We start from the raw sequence: 17,692 nt of genomic DNA, 5'->3' as shown, positions 1-17,692 counted from the left end.
AAAGACACCTACATCTTGGATGCCCTTGAGGTAAGCTAAAACATACCAACATTTAATTTCAAAGTGAACTATCCCTTTAATTTGTTTCATATCTTTATCGTTAATCTGCATTTATACATATTATTAATCTGCATTTATACATAAAAACCTATTAACTATTGGGAAGCTAAACATAAGAATCAATATGAAACATGAAAAAGTTTCTAAAAGTTGCTAATAAATTAATATTGTGATGTGAAATAATTTTTCAGATTGAAGTTATAAAGGGCTCTGGGGTGTTGCCTGGCAGAAGCGTGGAAAGCCTTGCCACCTCTGCCATGGTGTGGGATCTGCTGCTGGGCACCTTGATTTGGAGACTTTGCTGAAAAGCAACCTGAACGGTACAAAACAACATGTTCCTTATCTCTTCTGTCCTTGTCATGTCAGTCATATTCTCTGGAATAAATTATGTTTGTGTGCCGGCATACCATCACTTTTTTGCTTGGCATTTTTGTATTTCCTTGCACCTCAAGAAAATGTGATGTGTGTATGTAAAAAAAACTCTTGCTTTCTCCACCTTCATTTTACCCCCTTTTATAATAATTTTGAAATATTACTTTAAGGTGGGAAGCCAACCAGAGGGGATGGGGAGCAGCTGGTCGCCCTTGACCAAATTAAAAAGGCAGCCATTATTTGGTGAGTAAATGCATAATGCGTTGAGAAGGGAAAACAAAACTTTTAAGACTTTATAATTTCACCACTTTAACAATAGCCTACTTGTATCAATGTTTATTAGGCATCATTATTGTTACTGTATCTGCTTGGCACCTATAATACTAATTCATCGCTTGCTCACTTCTTGATCCTACCTTTCCTCTTCTAAAGCCACATTTCTGGGATATTGCGCTGTAAGGTGTGTAGTCCTATATTTTGTAGAACATAGTGTTGCAAATAACCTCATGGCATATTGTTGTCATCTGAAGTGTTCATAAATAATCATATTCACCCCTCCTTCACCCTTAATCCCCTCTGTCCTTTGTTTGTGCCTTATTTTGTCTATACCGGTAATGATTTGCTTGATTTTAATGCATATCCTATTGCTCTTCGAGTAAACCTAGCAGGAAAATGCGGGTGATGTTTTCAATCAGAGTTTCTTTCAGATTTAGCAGAATCCAATCAGAATCTTCCAATTGACGTGTTTACATGACGCATTTTTTATGATGATCAGCCCTTTATCCAAAATATGTGTCCAATCGCAGCTGTACTGTAAGCACGTTGGGTTCCTGATGAAGCACTATATTATTATTATACTGTCTTATTATTTTTGTCTTTTCTAGATGCTACATTGAAGAAGTGGCCGGCAGCCAGCCGAGGGCAGATGGGCACATCTATCAATTCGAAGCTCACGGAGCTGAGAAGATCAACAAGATACATTTTTTTTCTGTTGTTTTTTTAACTTATTTTTATTCTTGTACTATTTTAAGTAAATAAATAATGTAAATTTCTACATTTTGGGCTTTTATTTATGTTGCCTATTAGCTATGGATTTTCATAATTTTACTAATATAGGTAAACATAGGTGCATATATGCACATAATATACATTAATAATTGTACTAATATATAGGTAAACGTATAGGTGCATATATAGGTGAACATATACATGCATATATGCACACATATATACGTACTATATAGGTACATATATGCACGTATATATGTGTGCATATATGCACGTATATGTTCACCTATATGTGCATATATGCACACATATACGTGCATATATGTACCTATATAGGTACATATATGCACGTATATATGTACACATATAGGTACATATATGCACGTATATATGTACACATATATGTGCATATATGTGTACATATATATATGCACATATATGTATACATATATGTACATATATGTGCATATATGTACATATAATATAGGAAAACGGCCAATTTTATATATGTCACATATATTAAAAACCTATATCAAAACCTATATTAAAACATATATGTTTATATAGGTTCTTTCCATGTGGGTTGAACTTGGGTCACCTAAAAATCTTCAGCTCTTAATGTCTGGACCACTAGGCTGTGGCAACCTTGGAATTTAAAGCACTTTGATAGATATTAGAAGATCCTCCTTGTGTAAGAAATACACACTGTAAAAAGTGCTACACCCACAAGTTGGTTTTATATACTTTAAATAGTTGTAATCTAGTTTATTTTATTAGTTTTATACAGAAAAATATCAAAATACTTACTCTTGACTTAAAATATAGAAGTTTTTATATAACTATATATTTTAAATAAAACCAATGCAATTTATTTCGGTAGTTATTTGTATGTGGTTGTTGTGTACAAGAAATGTTATAAAAGTGAGTTGACGTACACAATTTATTTGAGCAGCTGTCGATGTGGCAGGTGCGTTCATAAAACGTAAATATTTTGGATAAGTTGGCATCCCTTTTTCATTGGCGCGCACTTTGAAGAAGAAGAAGAAGAAGATTGGCGCGGACTTTCCGAGGCAGATGCAGTATCTTCCTCGGCACCTCAACGGTTTGTTCGCTGCAGCGAATCTGTACTGGACTGTTTAACACGGTAAGTTGAGCAAATTTAGCCGAATGACTGGTGATGTAAAGTCACGCGAAATCGCTTAACGTTACTCCTCCACCAGGGAGCTGAAGTTATAGGTTTGCAAATTGTACTGTAGCTAGCTGTCCTGCACACATGGCAAGCTAAGATGGCTGCACAGTGCTAGTGGTCGATCGGCAGACAACAGCGGTTGAGACCGTGTTGTTAATATTAAATTAAATAAGTGCTGTAGTCATGCCTACTGAGTTATGTGTTTTAATGCATGTTTCTAGTAGCACCTGCTAACATCATCGCCACTGTAACAACATTTGTGTTTAAAAAAACGCTGACGTAGGTAATAATTATTTGCACAAATGCCCTAGATTGCACATTAAATTGTGGGATCATATGCGATCGAAACGGTCGCAATTTCGAGCCTTCAGGCAATAGTTGTGCGGGCAAATAAGGGAAAGTAAGATGGTGTTTTACGGAGAGCAGGCAAAACAAGGTAACGTTAGCCGTGTGTCAGAGATTCTGTTATTAAGTTATACTTTTGCATTACTAAAGCAGATGCACAGCTTAAACTGTAGAGATGTATACTTACTAGTCTGTCTGATTTTAGATATTTGATCCACGTTTTTTTTAATGCTGCATTGTCAATTAATGACCCATTTCTTAAATAAGTTACATTTACCACTTATTTTTAATCTTATTCTAACATACATTTTTCTGGTCTTTAGATACCCAAGCGCTTTTGTTACCTGGGGTCTTCAAGCTTCATATCCAGGTAAGAAAAACTTCAGAATTTATACAAATACAGCTAACTATTCACAGGTAAGTAACACATGTAAAATTGCAAACAATAGTGTGGGCATACAATTACATTTCTTTCGCCGTTTTTATGTACCAACCACCGATAGAAGGCAGATATGATCACCTTTTCTGTCTCCTCCCTACAAAAAACTGTAAAAATCACCAAATAGAGCAGTTTATTATCAGTCAGTCTTTCTCTGAGGCAGTTTGGTAAGCTGTCAACTTTTTTCTGTGATCATTTAAGATCCTGACATGTGATGACTAAAATCCTTAATCTAGTTAAATATACTGTAGAACTAAAAACTACCAGGCTTTAAAACGTGTATCATAAAAATTAAATTGGAGAAAAGTCAATTAAATGTGGCTTCAGCAGACAACCACAACACTGATGCCTGCACGTAGGGGATGCTATAATTGACAGGTGAATAAAATGTAATGTACCATTACACTGAATAAAATGACAGATTTCTTTCAAATTTGATCTGGTTGAAAACACTTGGAATAATTCAAGTACACAACTCAAAGTATATAACTGTTTTTTTGTTGACATTTTAATACAAAAAGTTACATATTGCTTTAAATTATTTATGTGGGTTAATAGTCTTGGCATGAACCTGAGGGGGTTCATCCTTGTATCAGTCTTATCCTTAACATTTGTAAACAAATGGTGTGCCTTTACTATTGTAACTGCAAAGTTTACCCAAGATGTAATTACTTTGCCTTTCATTTCCTCTCTAATTTATGTAGGCACAGGTAAAAATGAGTTGGCTATGTAAAAGATGCAGTCACAACTTACCTACCAGAAGTGACATTTTGAAACATTATAGACTCCATCATGGAACCTTCAGCCATAGTCATTCATTACCATGCATATACTTAGAATGTCCATGTTCTTTCAAAACTTGGAGTGGTTTGCATTCACATTTGTCTCGATGCCATGTGGAAAGTCAGACACAAAGACCTGAGATGGTCCTGTCCTTTACATGCCTGGTGTGTAGGACACAAGGGTTTCCAACTGAGAGAGAATATTTTGCACATGTTGGCCATCACCTTAAAAGTAATGAGACTGTTGAGTGTGTGTTTGAAGGGTGTGATTTTCAAACCAATATTTATGGAACATTTACAGCACACAAACACAGGAAGCACACTCCTCATATTCTGAGCGATTTTAAAAGAGTTGTTCTTTTGGAAAAGCCAAATGAGGAACCAACTTTAGAACCTGATAACACTGGAGCCACCCATGATGAGAATATGGATGAAGGTAGTGGAGAAGGAACCAGCTCAGGTGCACATTCTGTGGAAAAGGATGACAGACACTTAATTGTGGACCATATAGCTTCTTTCCTGCTCAAACTGGAAAGTGTGCATAATGTCTCAAACAGGTGTATTGATGAATTAATAGATGAAATGCAGTTTGTGTCATCAGCATCCATACCAATTATCAGAGACTTTGTTGAATCACACTTGAAGAAGAATAATTGTGTGATTGATAGCACAGTTGTCACATCTTTATTTGAGGAGTTAAATGAATCCAGCCCCATAAGCATGGCTTTTGATAAGGCTGGCCCACTATCGTCAGCTTTCAAAAGGAGAATGTACTTTCTACGAAGGTTTAACGTTGTACAACCAGTTGAATATATTCTTGATCCGAATGAAAATAACAGTTTTCAGTATGTTCCGATCCTTGAATCGTTGAAACAAATTCTAAACAATGAAGATATCAGAGAGAAGTTCCTCGCAGATGATGGACACACAAGTATTCCTTCACAGTACAGATCATTCCGGGATGGTGACATTTATAGAGAGAGTGATTTTTATTCTGAAGAGCAGAGAATCTGCATATTCCTTTATGTAGATGATTTTGAGGTATGTAATCCCTTAGGAACATCTAGAAGGAAACATAAAATAACAGCTGTGTACTGGATATTGGGAAATATCCAATCCTGTTTTCGGTCCACACTAACTTCAGTGTATCTTGCACTTTTGTGCAAAGCTACTGATATTAAAAGATTTGGCTATGCAGAGGTTCTCAAGCCACTCTTGGATGACATAGCTATACTGGAACAAGATGGTATTTTGGTTCCTGTCCTTGGAAAAACTGTCAAAGGGACTGTTTACTGTGTAGTTGCTGACAATCTTGGCGCACATTCAGTTGCTGGCCTTGTTGAAAGCTTCTCAGGACCATACATTTGCAGGTTCTGTCTAGGAGCACACGTTGACTTTCAAGAAAAGGAAGTGAGATCAGGTGCTTTTCAAATCCGGACAAAGGAGGATTATTCCGTTCATCTAAAGACTCTACAAGCAAACCCTGCACTACCCCACTGCTTTGGTGTGAAAAGGCCTTGCCCACTGACAGAAAAACTAAGCCATTTTCACATGGTTGAGGGCTATCCGCCTGATATTTTGCACGACCTTTTTGAGGGTATTGTTCCCATGGAATTAGCACTGTGCTTTAGTGATTTCATAGCCAAAAAGTACATCACACTTGACGAGCTTAACAACACAATCAAATCATTTCCTTACAAGTGGGGAGATAAGACAGACAGCCCACAGCCCATTCCCATTGCATTCCACACTCGAAGAAGTATCGGAGGAAATGCCCACGAAAACTGGACCCTCATCAGACTGCTCCCACTAATGATAGGACACAAGATACCACTGAATGATCCTGCATGGAATGTAATCATGTGTCTTAAAGACATAGTTGAACTTGTGGTAGCACCAACCCAAACTGAAGCAAGTTTGTCATATCTTGACGCAAAGATTTCTGAGCATCGACTTAGATTACTTGCTGCGTTTCCTCAGGTTAAGTTGATCCCCAAACACCACTTCCTGGAGCACTATCCAACGCTCATTAAAGTGTTTGGACCTGTCATTGCACTTTGGACGATGCGATTTGAGGGAAAACATAGTTATTTCAAACAAGTTGTAAGACATACAGGTAATTTCAAAAATGTACTATTTTCTCTTGCAACCAAGCATCAGTTGATGATTGCACACCATCTGCATGCAACTACAACAGTTCCCACGTTCAGTACTGCCAGAGTATCCCAAGTGCCCATAGATGTTTTGCATACAAATGTACATAATGCAATAAGAATAGTGTCTCCAGGTCAGACTACTGTACATCTTTCCAACACTGTGTCAGTTTATGGAACTACATACTCTAAAGGCATGATTTTGGCCTATGGGTCTAATGCAGGACTCCCAGACTTTATTGAAGTTCTTCAGATAGTAATTCTGAGAGACAAGATCCATTTCATTGCTAAAGTATTCATTTCCTGGTATGATGAGCACTTTCGAACGTTTGAGCTGGAGAGCACAGAGCTTGTAGTTTTTGTGGAACAGAAGGATCTCACTGATGTATGTCCGCTCTCAGACTACAAGGTTGCAGGAAGGCGCATGGTGACGCTGAAGCGCCATATTTGTCTTGAATAGATACACGTTTCATATATGGTATGAATTCAAGGAGTACTGATGTATGCATTTTTCACAGTTCTCTTTAAGTTTCTTTGATATACACACATACAACAAAGAATGCTTGCTAAACAATGCCAGACTGAATGTAAAAATAATATGTTGTTTTGTCATCTTTTTAAGGCTGCATCATCAAAATGGAGGCAGCTGTCAAATTTCGAGTCATCCTGGACCATGACATAAAGAAACTTTGTCTTCCTGGAATGCCACAGTCAGTTAAAGAGTTGGAAGCAACAATAAAACAAACATTTGGGATCTCAATGGACATTAGCCTTCAGCGCAAAGACCAGGATTTTGATGACTTTGTTACTTTAAGTTCAATTGATGACTTGGAGGATAGGGACACACTGAAGATAGTGTACGTTCCACCTGTCATTTTGTTAACAAATGTTGACATTCCTGAGCTCCCATTAGAAGATTGCTCTGTCTCCAGATCAGTGTCAGAAAATGACCCTGTGTCTCAACTATCAACATCAAGTGACTCCATCTCTGCGGAATCTGATGACACTGTAATACTCAGTACCCGTAGCCCTGGAACGCACAAGCCATGGCCAACTGAGTTTCCTATGCCAAAATTTTCATATAACACTGAACTAGTGCTTCAAAATGGCAATGAAAACTTCCTCAGAGATGGTTCCCTTTTGTGCAAAGAGAAGTCTTACCCTGGTGTTAAGTCCAACATTCTGGAGTGTTTAGCTGAGCTCATATTTGATTACACTCCCTACCCAAGTGATGCACAACGATGTGCAGTCGCAGAGGCTCTCATAAAAAAGAACCCATGTTTGAAGGAGCCAGGCTCCTTCAATGGTCTATATGGATGGCAGCAGAGCCTGAAGTATAAAGTATCAAACTACCGAAGCAAACTTCGAATGCATGGGATTCCAGAAGTCTTGGTTAACTCACTAAAGCGCAAATCTTCTGAAGAAAAGCAACCAGCAAAGAATATAAAAAAACCACGGAAAGCTGAGGTTAACTACCTGCCACCTCATCCAGCTGGTCAAACAGAAGATTCCCTTGAGAGTGACAGGCTGGAGTTGATTTCGGAGACAAAGAAAAAGAATAACGGCAGAGTTATAAATGAGATGATGTCGAGAACCTTCAGTTTGAGAAGACAGGACATTGTAGGTCAAGCCCCAAGTGTTGCAGATCTTCTAGAGAGATGGCCTGCCCTCTTTGAACCATCACAGGTAAGGTAAACTCAGCAAAGTTAACTAGCTAAAATCCAATTATTTGTCATCTACAGGTATGTCTAAAAAATACAGTGCCGTATGCACTAAGTCACCAGTATCTTTTTCAAATTATAATTCACACAACTTTCTTCACCATCAGACTGTTTCTTTTATGCTGTGCCGCATTTAGTTGAATTTCATATTGTTCAATTAAGGTAAATGGCCTATAGTTGTGAAGACGGGGCACATAAGGTAACAAACTTGACTAATGATTTTTAGTAGTATTTTTCATACTTAACAATAACTATATAGTGAATATGTTCCTTTACAGCTTGACACTGTCCATGATTTTCATTTGATTGAAAACTAATTTGTATCCAAAACTCTCATGTTGTTTAAATCACAGAAAAAAACATATCACGTTTGGTATGTAGCTAAGATGGTATACTTCTCTTTACAGATCTGTGAAGAGTTCCTGAGAATCAGTGGCATATCACTTGAGTCGACATTTATGTCACAGTTGGACAGGCAAACGCCAAAGCTGTTGTCACTTTTCAACGCAAAAGGAGGAGCCGTTGGTCAAAGAATCAAGTCCCAAATGATGACACTTATCCAGGTAAGAGGAAAAAATGGTCTTATGTAAAACATTTAACATCCAAAATGTATTCTATATTAAGTGCTTAGTCATCAATATTTCACCGTATTCCTAATGGGAAGGATGGTGGTATCTGTGTATCTGCAGCATATGTTGAATTGAAATCTACTAAGCCAGTTGTTATGACACATTGTGAGCACATTCATATTACCCACAGACTTATCATAACACCCTACATTGTCAGAATTTGATCAGATTATACTTTTTTGACAGGATCCATCTGCCTCTGTGGAGAAAAGGAGAGAAGTGGTCCTGAGATGCCTGATTGAGTACATGGGGGAGAGACAGGAAGACCTTATCAGTGTCCACCACGTATGTATTAGGCTTAAAGTTACTTGTCTATTTGTCTGTCTGTCCGTCCCACTGAGAACAGTTATGTCTAAAAGACGTCTTTTCAACATCTTTGTCACAAAAGTCGTATGTTGAAGAGACGTCCACTGAAGAGCCAGAATGAAAGTTATGACGTCTTTTTTTTACGTGTTCTGTAAGTCCAATATAGACGTTCATGGGACCTCCATACAATGTTAAAAACTAGTTCAGATGTGGACATATTTAACATAATTGAATGTCTCATTTAGACAATTTATACTGTTTCTCGACCAAATAAACACTTTCAGGATGCCTTAAATTAAAACTCATGTTTATTTTAACGTAATTTCCATTCGTAATTTTCAAAGCAACTCACAGTGTGTCTTTGTCCATCTTAGCATCTGTAATTCACACATCTTTGTATCATGAAAGAAATCAGATTCGAACCAGGGACCTTCAGCTGCCTGCCTTAAGCGGAAGACGTAAAATACAGATATTTTGACTATTTCTGTCAGACGTCTACAGAAGTTCTTATTGAGAATTAATAGAGGTTTAGATCTTGATATCTATGTTTCATTTGAAGTCACCCATTGTTATGCAAAGAATACCAAGATAAAGTGAGATCAGGTGTTTTCAGGTCCTTGTTGACAAAATCAGCACAAAACATCTAATGTTGTGTTTTTAATTTGACTGTTAATAGTTGGCATTTATAGCCATCAGCCTTGTGAAACTGTAGTATCGACACCAATAACATTAATATGATCACGTATTCTGAAGGTGTATAAAAAGCATGTGCACACAATGTTTTGAGCGAGTATATCACGTAGCCACACACAGAAATCAAGATTTTGCATCTGAATCCCAATGGTGACAATAAAAATAAAAAAGCTTGGTAATCACGAATGAGTTTTATACTATGAAGCTACCCATCATGCATTGCATCATGAAGCTTTTATTTTGTTTGTTTTTTATCATCACCATTGTTATGATTCATATGCAAAATCTTAATGTCTGTGTGTGTGTGACTTCATAATTCCCTCGCTCAAAACATTGTGCACATGCTTTTTATTCACCATCAGGATATGTGATAATTTTTATGCTATTGATGTCAATTCTACAGTTTCAAAAGGCTGGTGGCTTTAAATGCCAACTATGAACATTCAATTTAAAAACACAACATTAGATGCTTGTTTTGTGATGATTTTGTCATCAACAAGGACCTGAAAATCTGATCTCACTTGATCTTGGCATTCTTTGCCATAACAACAAAAGTTAATACAAGATGTACAAGGATCAAGAGCCTAACTAAAGCAAACACTAACTACCACAATGGTGACTTCAAGTGAAACATAAATATCAACATCTAAACTTTTATTAATTCTCAAGAAGAACTTCTGTAGACATCTGACAGAAATAGTCAAAGTATCTGTATTTTATGTCTTCTACTTAGGGCAGGCAGCTTAAGGTCCCTGTTTCGAATATGATTTCTCTCACAATCCAAATATGTGTGAATTACAGATGCTATGCTGTCTAAAGGTGTGAGTGAAGTTTATTTTCATGATTTTTGGACACACACACACTTGTGTGTGAGTTGCTTTGCAATTACATTGAAATAAATGTGAGTTTTACTTGAATACATCCTGGGAGTGTTTATTTGGTCCAGAAACAGTATAAATTGTCTTAATGAGACATTAAATTATGTTGAAATATGTCCACACTGTCCACATCTGAACTAGTTTTTAACCTTGTACGGAGGTTCCATGAACATTCATTACAGAACACGTTAAAAAAAGACATCGTAAAAATGTTCATTCTGGCTCCGCAGTGGACGACTTTGTGAACAAGATGTTGAAAAGACGTCTTTTGGACATAATTTTGCTTAGTGTGTGTATTAATATTGTGATGATATGGGGCAATTACGTTTGCTCGTGAAATATATTTAAACTTTGTAGCTTAATAAACAGTAATGGGATAAGAGTAATGGGATAGGCAAGGACAATTGCATTGTTTTATTGTAATGCGTCCTTTGAACCAGAATAAGACAACACCATGCTACAGTAGATCATGATAGTTTAGTACCCACACTCTATAGGCAACTCCGGTCCTGGAGGGCCACTGTCCTGCAGAGTTTAGCTCCAACCCTAATTAAACACACCTGAACAAGGCAATCAATGTTTTCAGGATTACTAGATAGATACAGGCAGGTGAGTTGTTATTATCAGGGCTGAGGCTAAACTCTGCAGGAGAGTGGCCCTCCAGGACCGGAGTTGCCTATCCCTGCTCTATGGCATTGTCATAGTAGACTTCACTCTGGTCACATGCTCTAGTCACAGTATCCGTCTAGTATCCACCACCTTTAGCAACAAAAGTAAAATTTGGACTTTTGTGTCTTATGTCTTCTACCTGTCAGCTATATTCATCTCATTACCTGTTTGTCTGACCAAACTCTTGATTCTTTTTTATCTCCTCCAATAGAATCGTGCTGAAACAGAGGTGCATGCTGAGCTTGGCAGTTGCCCACTGCAAATTTACATGTGCCATCATCCCGACACGATTGGTATTATCATAGAAGGACAGCCAGTGGTCAGAGGTGTGCCAAACCTGTCGAAAGCATGCTGCCTCCTGTTTGGACTTACCTATGCTCTCGACCTGAAGTATCCCTCAAAATTGGTGTATACTTTTGAGATTTATCAGAGGCTTCTTGTGGGATTGGACCCTATGCGTCCTAAGCCATCATCCAAGTACACAAATCTCCTCACCAAGTTGTCTTAGATGATTTCTCAATGGCATCTGGCATTGGCAATCACTTTGGTAGGTGAGTTTACCAAATACCAACTTCAACGTATTTGTCTCTGAATTGTACTAGTATTTTTATTTAAAATAATGAGTCTTACAGATTTTTTTTTTTTTTTTTTTTTTACCTTAAAGCGTGTTCCTTTAAGACTCAATTGACAGGTACAAGTTGTTCAGGTAATATAATTGCCATGTTTATCTTTAACATTATGTGTTCATTGTTCATGGCCTTAATTAATGTGGACTTTGGACTGTGTTCTGTGCCGATCATTACCTCATGAGGTATACTCCACAGTGTTGTGTGCATAATTTTGGAGTTCTTAAAAATAATAGTTAAATACTGAGAAAAAGAGAAATACTGTAATAATTTTTGACATTGCAGTTCCAGTGTGATACAATGTGATGTTATGGCTCACATTTAACTTTATCCAAACATTGCAGATTGGGCAGTTTGGATATTTCACTGTACTGTTCAGAACAGGTTGAAAATGCACTTATACAGTGTTTGTTTTATATTATACTGTACATGTGCGGGCAGATTTATTTGCTGTTTTGTACTAAAAGTGACACTGTTTGACATTAAATAAATGTTATTGTCTTCAATCTATCTTCTCATCATCTTTTTCTTCTTCAATTTAATTTGTAATTGTTATTGACAAATTCTAAAGTTAATCAGTGCTTAGAATGTAGACATTTAGATTTATTTTCTGAGGTAAAATGTTTATTCACATATGATTAGGTTAATTTTACTAAGAAAATAAAGTTCATAAAACTTAATTAAAATGAGTAGAGGTTACTTGTAGCAACCCATAAATACATTACCTGTACCAATAAAAGTAGGTTTATCTAACTGAGTAATACTAGTATTATTAGTTAACTCAACTTGATTTTATTGCATTCATATTAAGCAATGTTATTGTGTTCAATATACTTAAAAAAGGCTGCAAGTTGAATCAACCTAATACATCCAATGCAGCCACTTGCCTCACTTTTTTTAAGTTAGATCTAGGTATTACTTTTTACAGTGCAGGGGGAAAAGAATCCGACGGCAAAAAAACATATGTCGGAATACGTTCCCATTATTAGAGGTGTTGATGTAGTGGCTTGAATAAAGGTTGATAGTGTTTAGTTTGAGGATAGAGGTTAATTGTCATCGTTTACATTGAAGCATTTGGCAGATTTTTGATCCAGAGCAACGTAGATTGAATTTCATGGTACACATTTTGTATTCTTTCCAGTTTCTGCTTTCCCTTGGAATCGAACCTATGACCTTAGCATTGCAAGCACCAATGCTCTACTGTTTGAGCTACAGGACAGCTCTTTAAATAAGTGCATCAGTTTAAGGAAATATATTTTCGAGTTTTTACCTTTTATTGTGAAAGGAAAATATTGGATTTAAAAAAAGCCAGCGAGCCGGGATTTGAACTTGTGTGTCTAAAAATCTTCAGCTCTTAATGTCTGGACCACTAGGCTGTGGCAACCTTGGAATTCAAAGCACTTTGATAGATATTAGAAGATCCTCCTTGTGTAAAAAATACAGGGGGAACGGATTTCGACGGCTGTTTTTTGGCCGTCGGATTCTGTTCCCCCTGTAAAAAAAAATAGCTGTCGGAATCCGTTCCCCCACTCCCATTATGAGAGGCGTTGTAGTGGCTTAAAAAAATCTTATTTTATTTTGTGTGGGGATGGAGCTTACCTTGCACCAGTTTAAAGAAATTTATTTTCGATTTTTTTACCTTTTATTGTGAAAGGAAAATATTGGATTAAACAAAAGCCAGCGAGCCGGGACTTGAACTTGGGTCACCTAAAAATCTCTACCTCTAAATGTCAGTGCCTGGACCACTAGGCTGTGGCAACCTTGGAATTCAAAGCACTTTGATAGATATTAGAAGATCCTCCTTGTGTAAAAAATACAGGGGGAACGGATTTCGACGGCTGTTTTTTGGCCGTCGGATTCTGTTCCCCCTGTAAAATAAACAGCTGTCGGAATCCGTTCCCCCACTCCCATTATGAGAGGCGATGTAGTGGCTTAAAAAAATCTTATTTTATTTTGTGTGGGGATGGAGCTTACCTGGCACCAGTTTCAAGAAATATATTTTCGAGTTTTTACCTTTTATTGTGAAAGGAAAATATTGGATTTAAAAAAAGCCAGCGAGCCGGGATTTGAACTTGTGTCACCTAAAAATCTTCAGCTCTTAATGTCTGGACCACTAGGCTGTGGCAACCTTGGATTTCAAAGCACTTTGATAGATATTAGAAGATCCTCCTTGTGTAAAAAATACAGGGGGAACGGATTTCGACGGCTGTTTTTTGGCCGTCGGATTCTGTTCCCCCTGTAAAATAAACAGCTGTCTGAATCCGTTCCCCCACTCCCATTATGAGAGGCGATGTAGTGGCTTAAAAAAATCTTATTTTATTTTGTGTGGGGATGGAGCTTACCTGGCACCAGTTTCAAGAAATATATTTTCGAGTTTTTACCTTTTATTGTAAAAGGAAAATATTGGATTAAAAAAAAGCCAGCGAGCCGGGATTTGAACTTGTGTCTCCTAAAAATCTTCAGCTCTTAATGTCTGGACCACTAGGCTGTGGCAACCTTGGAATTTAAAGCACTTTGATAGATATTAGAAGATCCTCCTTGTGTAAGAAATACAGGGGGAAAAGAATCCGACGGCAAAAAAAACATATGTCGGAATACGTTCCCATTATTAGAGGTGTTGATGTAGTGGCTTGAATAAAGGTTGATAGTGTTTAGTTTGAGGATAGAGGTTAACTGTCATCGTTTACATTGAAGCATTTGGCAGATTTTTAATCCAGAGCAACGTAGATTGAATTTCATGGTACACATTTTGTATTCTTTCCAGTTTCTGCTTTCCCTTGGAATCGAACCTATGACCTTAGCATTGCAAGCACCAATGCTCTACTGTTTGAGCTACAGGACAGCTCTTTAAATAAGTGCATCAGTTTAAGGAAATATATTTTCGAGTTTTTTACCTATTATTGTGAAAGGAAAATATTGGATTAAAAAAAAGCCAGCGAGCCGGGACTTGAACTTGGGTCACCTAAAAATCTTTACCTCTAAATGTCAGTGCCTGGACCACTAGGCTGTGGCAACCTTGGAATTCAAAGCACTTTGATAGATATTAGAAGATCCTCCTTGTGTAAAAAATACAGGGGGAACGGATTTCGACGGCTGTTTTTTGGCCGTCGGATTCTGTTCCCCCTGTAAAATAAACAGCTGTCGGAATCCGTTCCCCCACTCCCATTATGAGGTGTTTTAGTGGCTTAAAAAAATCTTATTTTATTTTGTGTGGGGATGGAGCTTACCTGGCACCAGTTTAAAGAAATATATTTTCGAGTTTTTACCTTTTATTGTGAAAGGAAAATATTGGATAAAAAAAGCCAGCGAGCTGGGACTTGAACTTGGGTCACCTAAAAATCTTTTGCTCTAAATGTCAGTGCCTGGACCACTAGCCTGTGGCAACCTTGGAATTCAAAACACTTTGATAGATATTAGAAGATCCTCCTTGTGTAAAAAATACAGGGGGAACGGATTTCGACGGTTGTTTTTTGGCCGTCGGATTCTGTTCCCCCTGTAAAATAAACAGCTGTCTGAATCCGTTCCCCCACTCCCATTATGAGAGGCGATGTAGTGGCTTAAAAAAATCTTATTTTATTTTGTGTGGGGATGGAGCTTACCTGGCACCAGTTTCAAGAAATATATTTTCGAGTTTTTACCTTTTATTGTGAAAGGAAAATATTGGATTTAAAAAAAGCCAGCGAGCCGGGATTTGAACTTGTGTCTCCTAAAAATCTTCAGCTTTTAATGTCTGGACCACTAGGCTGTGGCAACCTTGGAATTCAAAGCACTTTGATAGATATTAGAAGATCCTCCTTGTGTAAAAAATACAGGGGGAACGGATTTCGACGGCTGTTTTTTGGCCGTCGGATTCTGTTCCCCCTGTAAAAAAAAATAGCTGTCGGAATCCGTTCCCCCACTCCCATTATGAGAGGCGTTGTAGTGGCTTAAAAAAATCTTATTTTATTTTGTGTGGGGATGGAGCTTACCTTGCACCAGTTTAAAGAAATATATTTTCGATTTTTTTACCTTTTATTGTGAAAGGAAAATATTGGATAAAAAAAAGCCAGCGAGCCGGGACTTGAACTTGGGTCACCTAAAAATCTCTACCTCTAAATGTCAGTGCCTGGACCACTAGGCTGTGGCAACCTTGGAATTCAAAGCACTTTGATAGATATTAGAAGATCCTCCTTGTGTAAAAAATACAGGGGGAACGGATTTCGACGGCTGTTTTTTGGCCGTCGGATTCTGTTCCCCCTGTAAAATAAACAGCTGTCGGAATCCGTTCCCCCACTCCCATTATGAGGTGTTTTAGTGGCTTAAAAAACTCTTATTTTATTCTGTGTGGGGATGGAGCTTACCTGGCACCAGTTTCAAGAAATATATTTTCGTGTTTTTACCTTTTATTGTAAAAGGAAAATATTGGATTAAAAAAAAGCCAGCGAGCCGGGATTTGAACTTGTGTCTCCTAAAAATCTTCAGCTCTTAATGTCTGGACCACTAGGCTGTGGCAACCTTGGAATTTAAAGCACTTTGATAGATATTAGAAGATCCTCCTTGTGTAAGAAATACAGGGGGAAAAGAATCCGACGGCAAAAAAAACATATGTCGGAATACGTTCCCATTATTAGAGGTGTTGATGTAGTGGCTTGAATAAAGGTTGATAGTGTTTAGTTTGAGGATAGAGGGTAACTGTCATCGTTTACATTGAAGCATTTGGCAGATTTTTGATCCAGAGCAACGTAGATTGAATTTCATGGTACACATTTTGTATTCTTTCCAGTTTCTGCTTTCCCTTGGAATCGAACCTATGACCTTAGCATTGCAAGCACCAATGCTCTACTGTTTGAGCTACAGGACAGCTCTTTAAGTAAGTGCATCAGTTTAAGGAAATATATTTTCGAGTTTTTTACCTTTTATTGTGAAAGCAAAATATTGGATTAAAAAAAAGCCAGCGAGCCGGGACTTGAACTTGGGTCACCTAAAAATCTTTACCTCTAAATGTCAGTGCCTGGACCACTAGGCTGTGGCAACCTTGGAATTCAAAGCACTTTGATAGATATTAGAAGATCCTCCTTGTGTAAAAAAAAATACAGGGGGAACGGATTTCGACGGCTGTTTTTTGGCCGTCGGATTCTGTTCCCCCTGTAAAATAAACAGCTGTCGGAATCCGTTCCCCCACTCCCATTATGAGAGGCGATGTAGTGGCTTAAAAAAATCTTATTTTATTTTGTGTGGGGATGGAGCTTACCTGGCACCAGTTTCAAGAAATATATTTTCGAGTTTTTACCTTTTATTGTGAAAGGAAAATATTGGATTTAAAAAAAGCCAGCGAGCCGGGATTTGAACTTGTGTCTCCTAAAAAAGTTCAGCTCTTAATGTCTGGACCACTAGGCTGTGGCAACCTTGGAATTCAAATCACTTTGATAGATATTAGAAGATCCTCCTTGTGTAAAAAATACAGGGGGAACGGATTTCGACGGCGGTTTTTTGGCCGTCGGATTCTGTTCCCCCTGTAAAATAAACAGCTGTCGGAATCCGTTCCCCCACTCCCATTATGAGGTGTTTTAGTGGCTTAAAAAAATCTTATTTTATTTTGTGTGGGGATGGAGCTTACCTGGCACCAGTTTAAAGAAATATATTTTCGATTTTTTTACCTTTTATTGTGAAAGGAAAATATTGGATAAAAAAAAGCCAGCGAGCCGGGACTTGAACTTGGGTCACCTAAAAATCTTTACCTCTAAATGTCAGTGCCTGGACCACTAGGCTGTGGCAACCTTGGAATTCAAAGCACTTTGATAGATATTAGAAGATCCTCCTTGTGTAAAAATAAATACCGGGGG

The 17,692-nt window shown here is 37.6% G+C and overlaps 1 protein-coding gene and 1 long non-coding RNA gene across 2 annotated transcripts; both read left to right on the top strand.

The window, feature by feature from the left end:
* The first annotated feature begins 247 nt into the window (after positions 1 to 247).
* LOC306989595 lies at positions 248 to 1,407 on the top strand. The gene is made up of 3 exons (XR_013795671.1): positions 248 to 380; positions 603 to 675; positions 1,317 to 1,407. It is a non-coding gene; the product is annotated as an uncharacterized lncRNA (long non-coding RNA).
* A 1,043-nt stretch (positions 1,408 to 2,450) lies between these two features.
* On the top strand, positions 2,451 to 12,374 carry LOC306989538 (uncharacterized protein). The gene is made up of 6 exons (XM_079595360.1): positions 2,451 to 2,584; positions 3,298 to 3,344; positions 6,971 to 8,034; positions 8,477 to 8,632; positions 8,885 to 8,983; positions 11,456 to 12,374. The coding sequence occupies exons 3-6, from the start codon at positions 6,985 to 6,987 to the stop codon at positions 11,750 to 11,752; spliced, it is 1,602 nt and encodes a 533-aa protein (XP_079451486.1). The 5' UTR covers positions 2,451 to 2,584; positions 3,298 to 3,344; positions 6,971 to 6,984; the 3' UTR covers positions 11,753 to 12,374.
* Positions 12,375 to 17,692: the final 5,318 nt, after the last annotated feature.

Source organism: Phoxinus phoxinus, assembly GCF_949152265.1.
Source record: "Phoxinus phoxinus genome assembly, chromosome: 21".
Taxonomy (NCBI): domain Eukaryota; kingdom Metazoa; phylum Chordata; class Actinopteri; order Cypriniformes; family Leuciscidae; genus Phoxinus; species Phoxinus phoxinus.
Note: the sequence above shows the minus strand (reverse complement) of the source record. Positions and strands in the feature narration are given on the sequence as shown.

Bases quoted from the DNA above. Each gene is read 5' to 3' on its own strand.
- LOC306989538 (XM_079595360.1), top strand. From the start codon at position 6,985: ATGGAGGCAGCTGTCAAATTTCGAGTCATCCTGGACCATGACATAAAG. The intron at 8,035-8,476 runs GTAAGGTAAACT...TTCTCTTTACAG, and splicing joins CCCTCTTTGAACCATCACAG to ATCTGTGAAGAGTTCCTGAG. The intron at 8,633-8,884 runs GTAAGAGGAAAA...CTTTTTTGACAG, and splicing joins AAATGATGACACTTATCCAG to GATCCATCTGCCTCTGTGGA.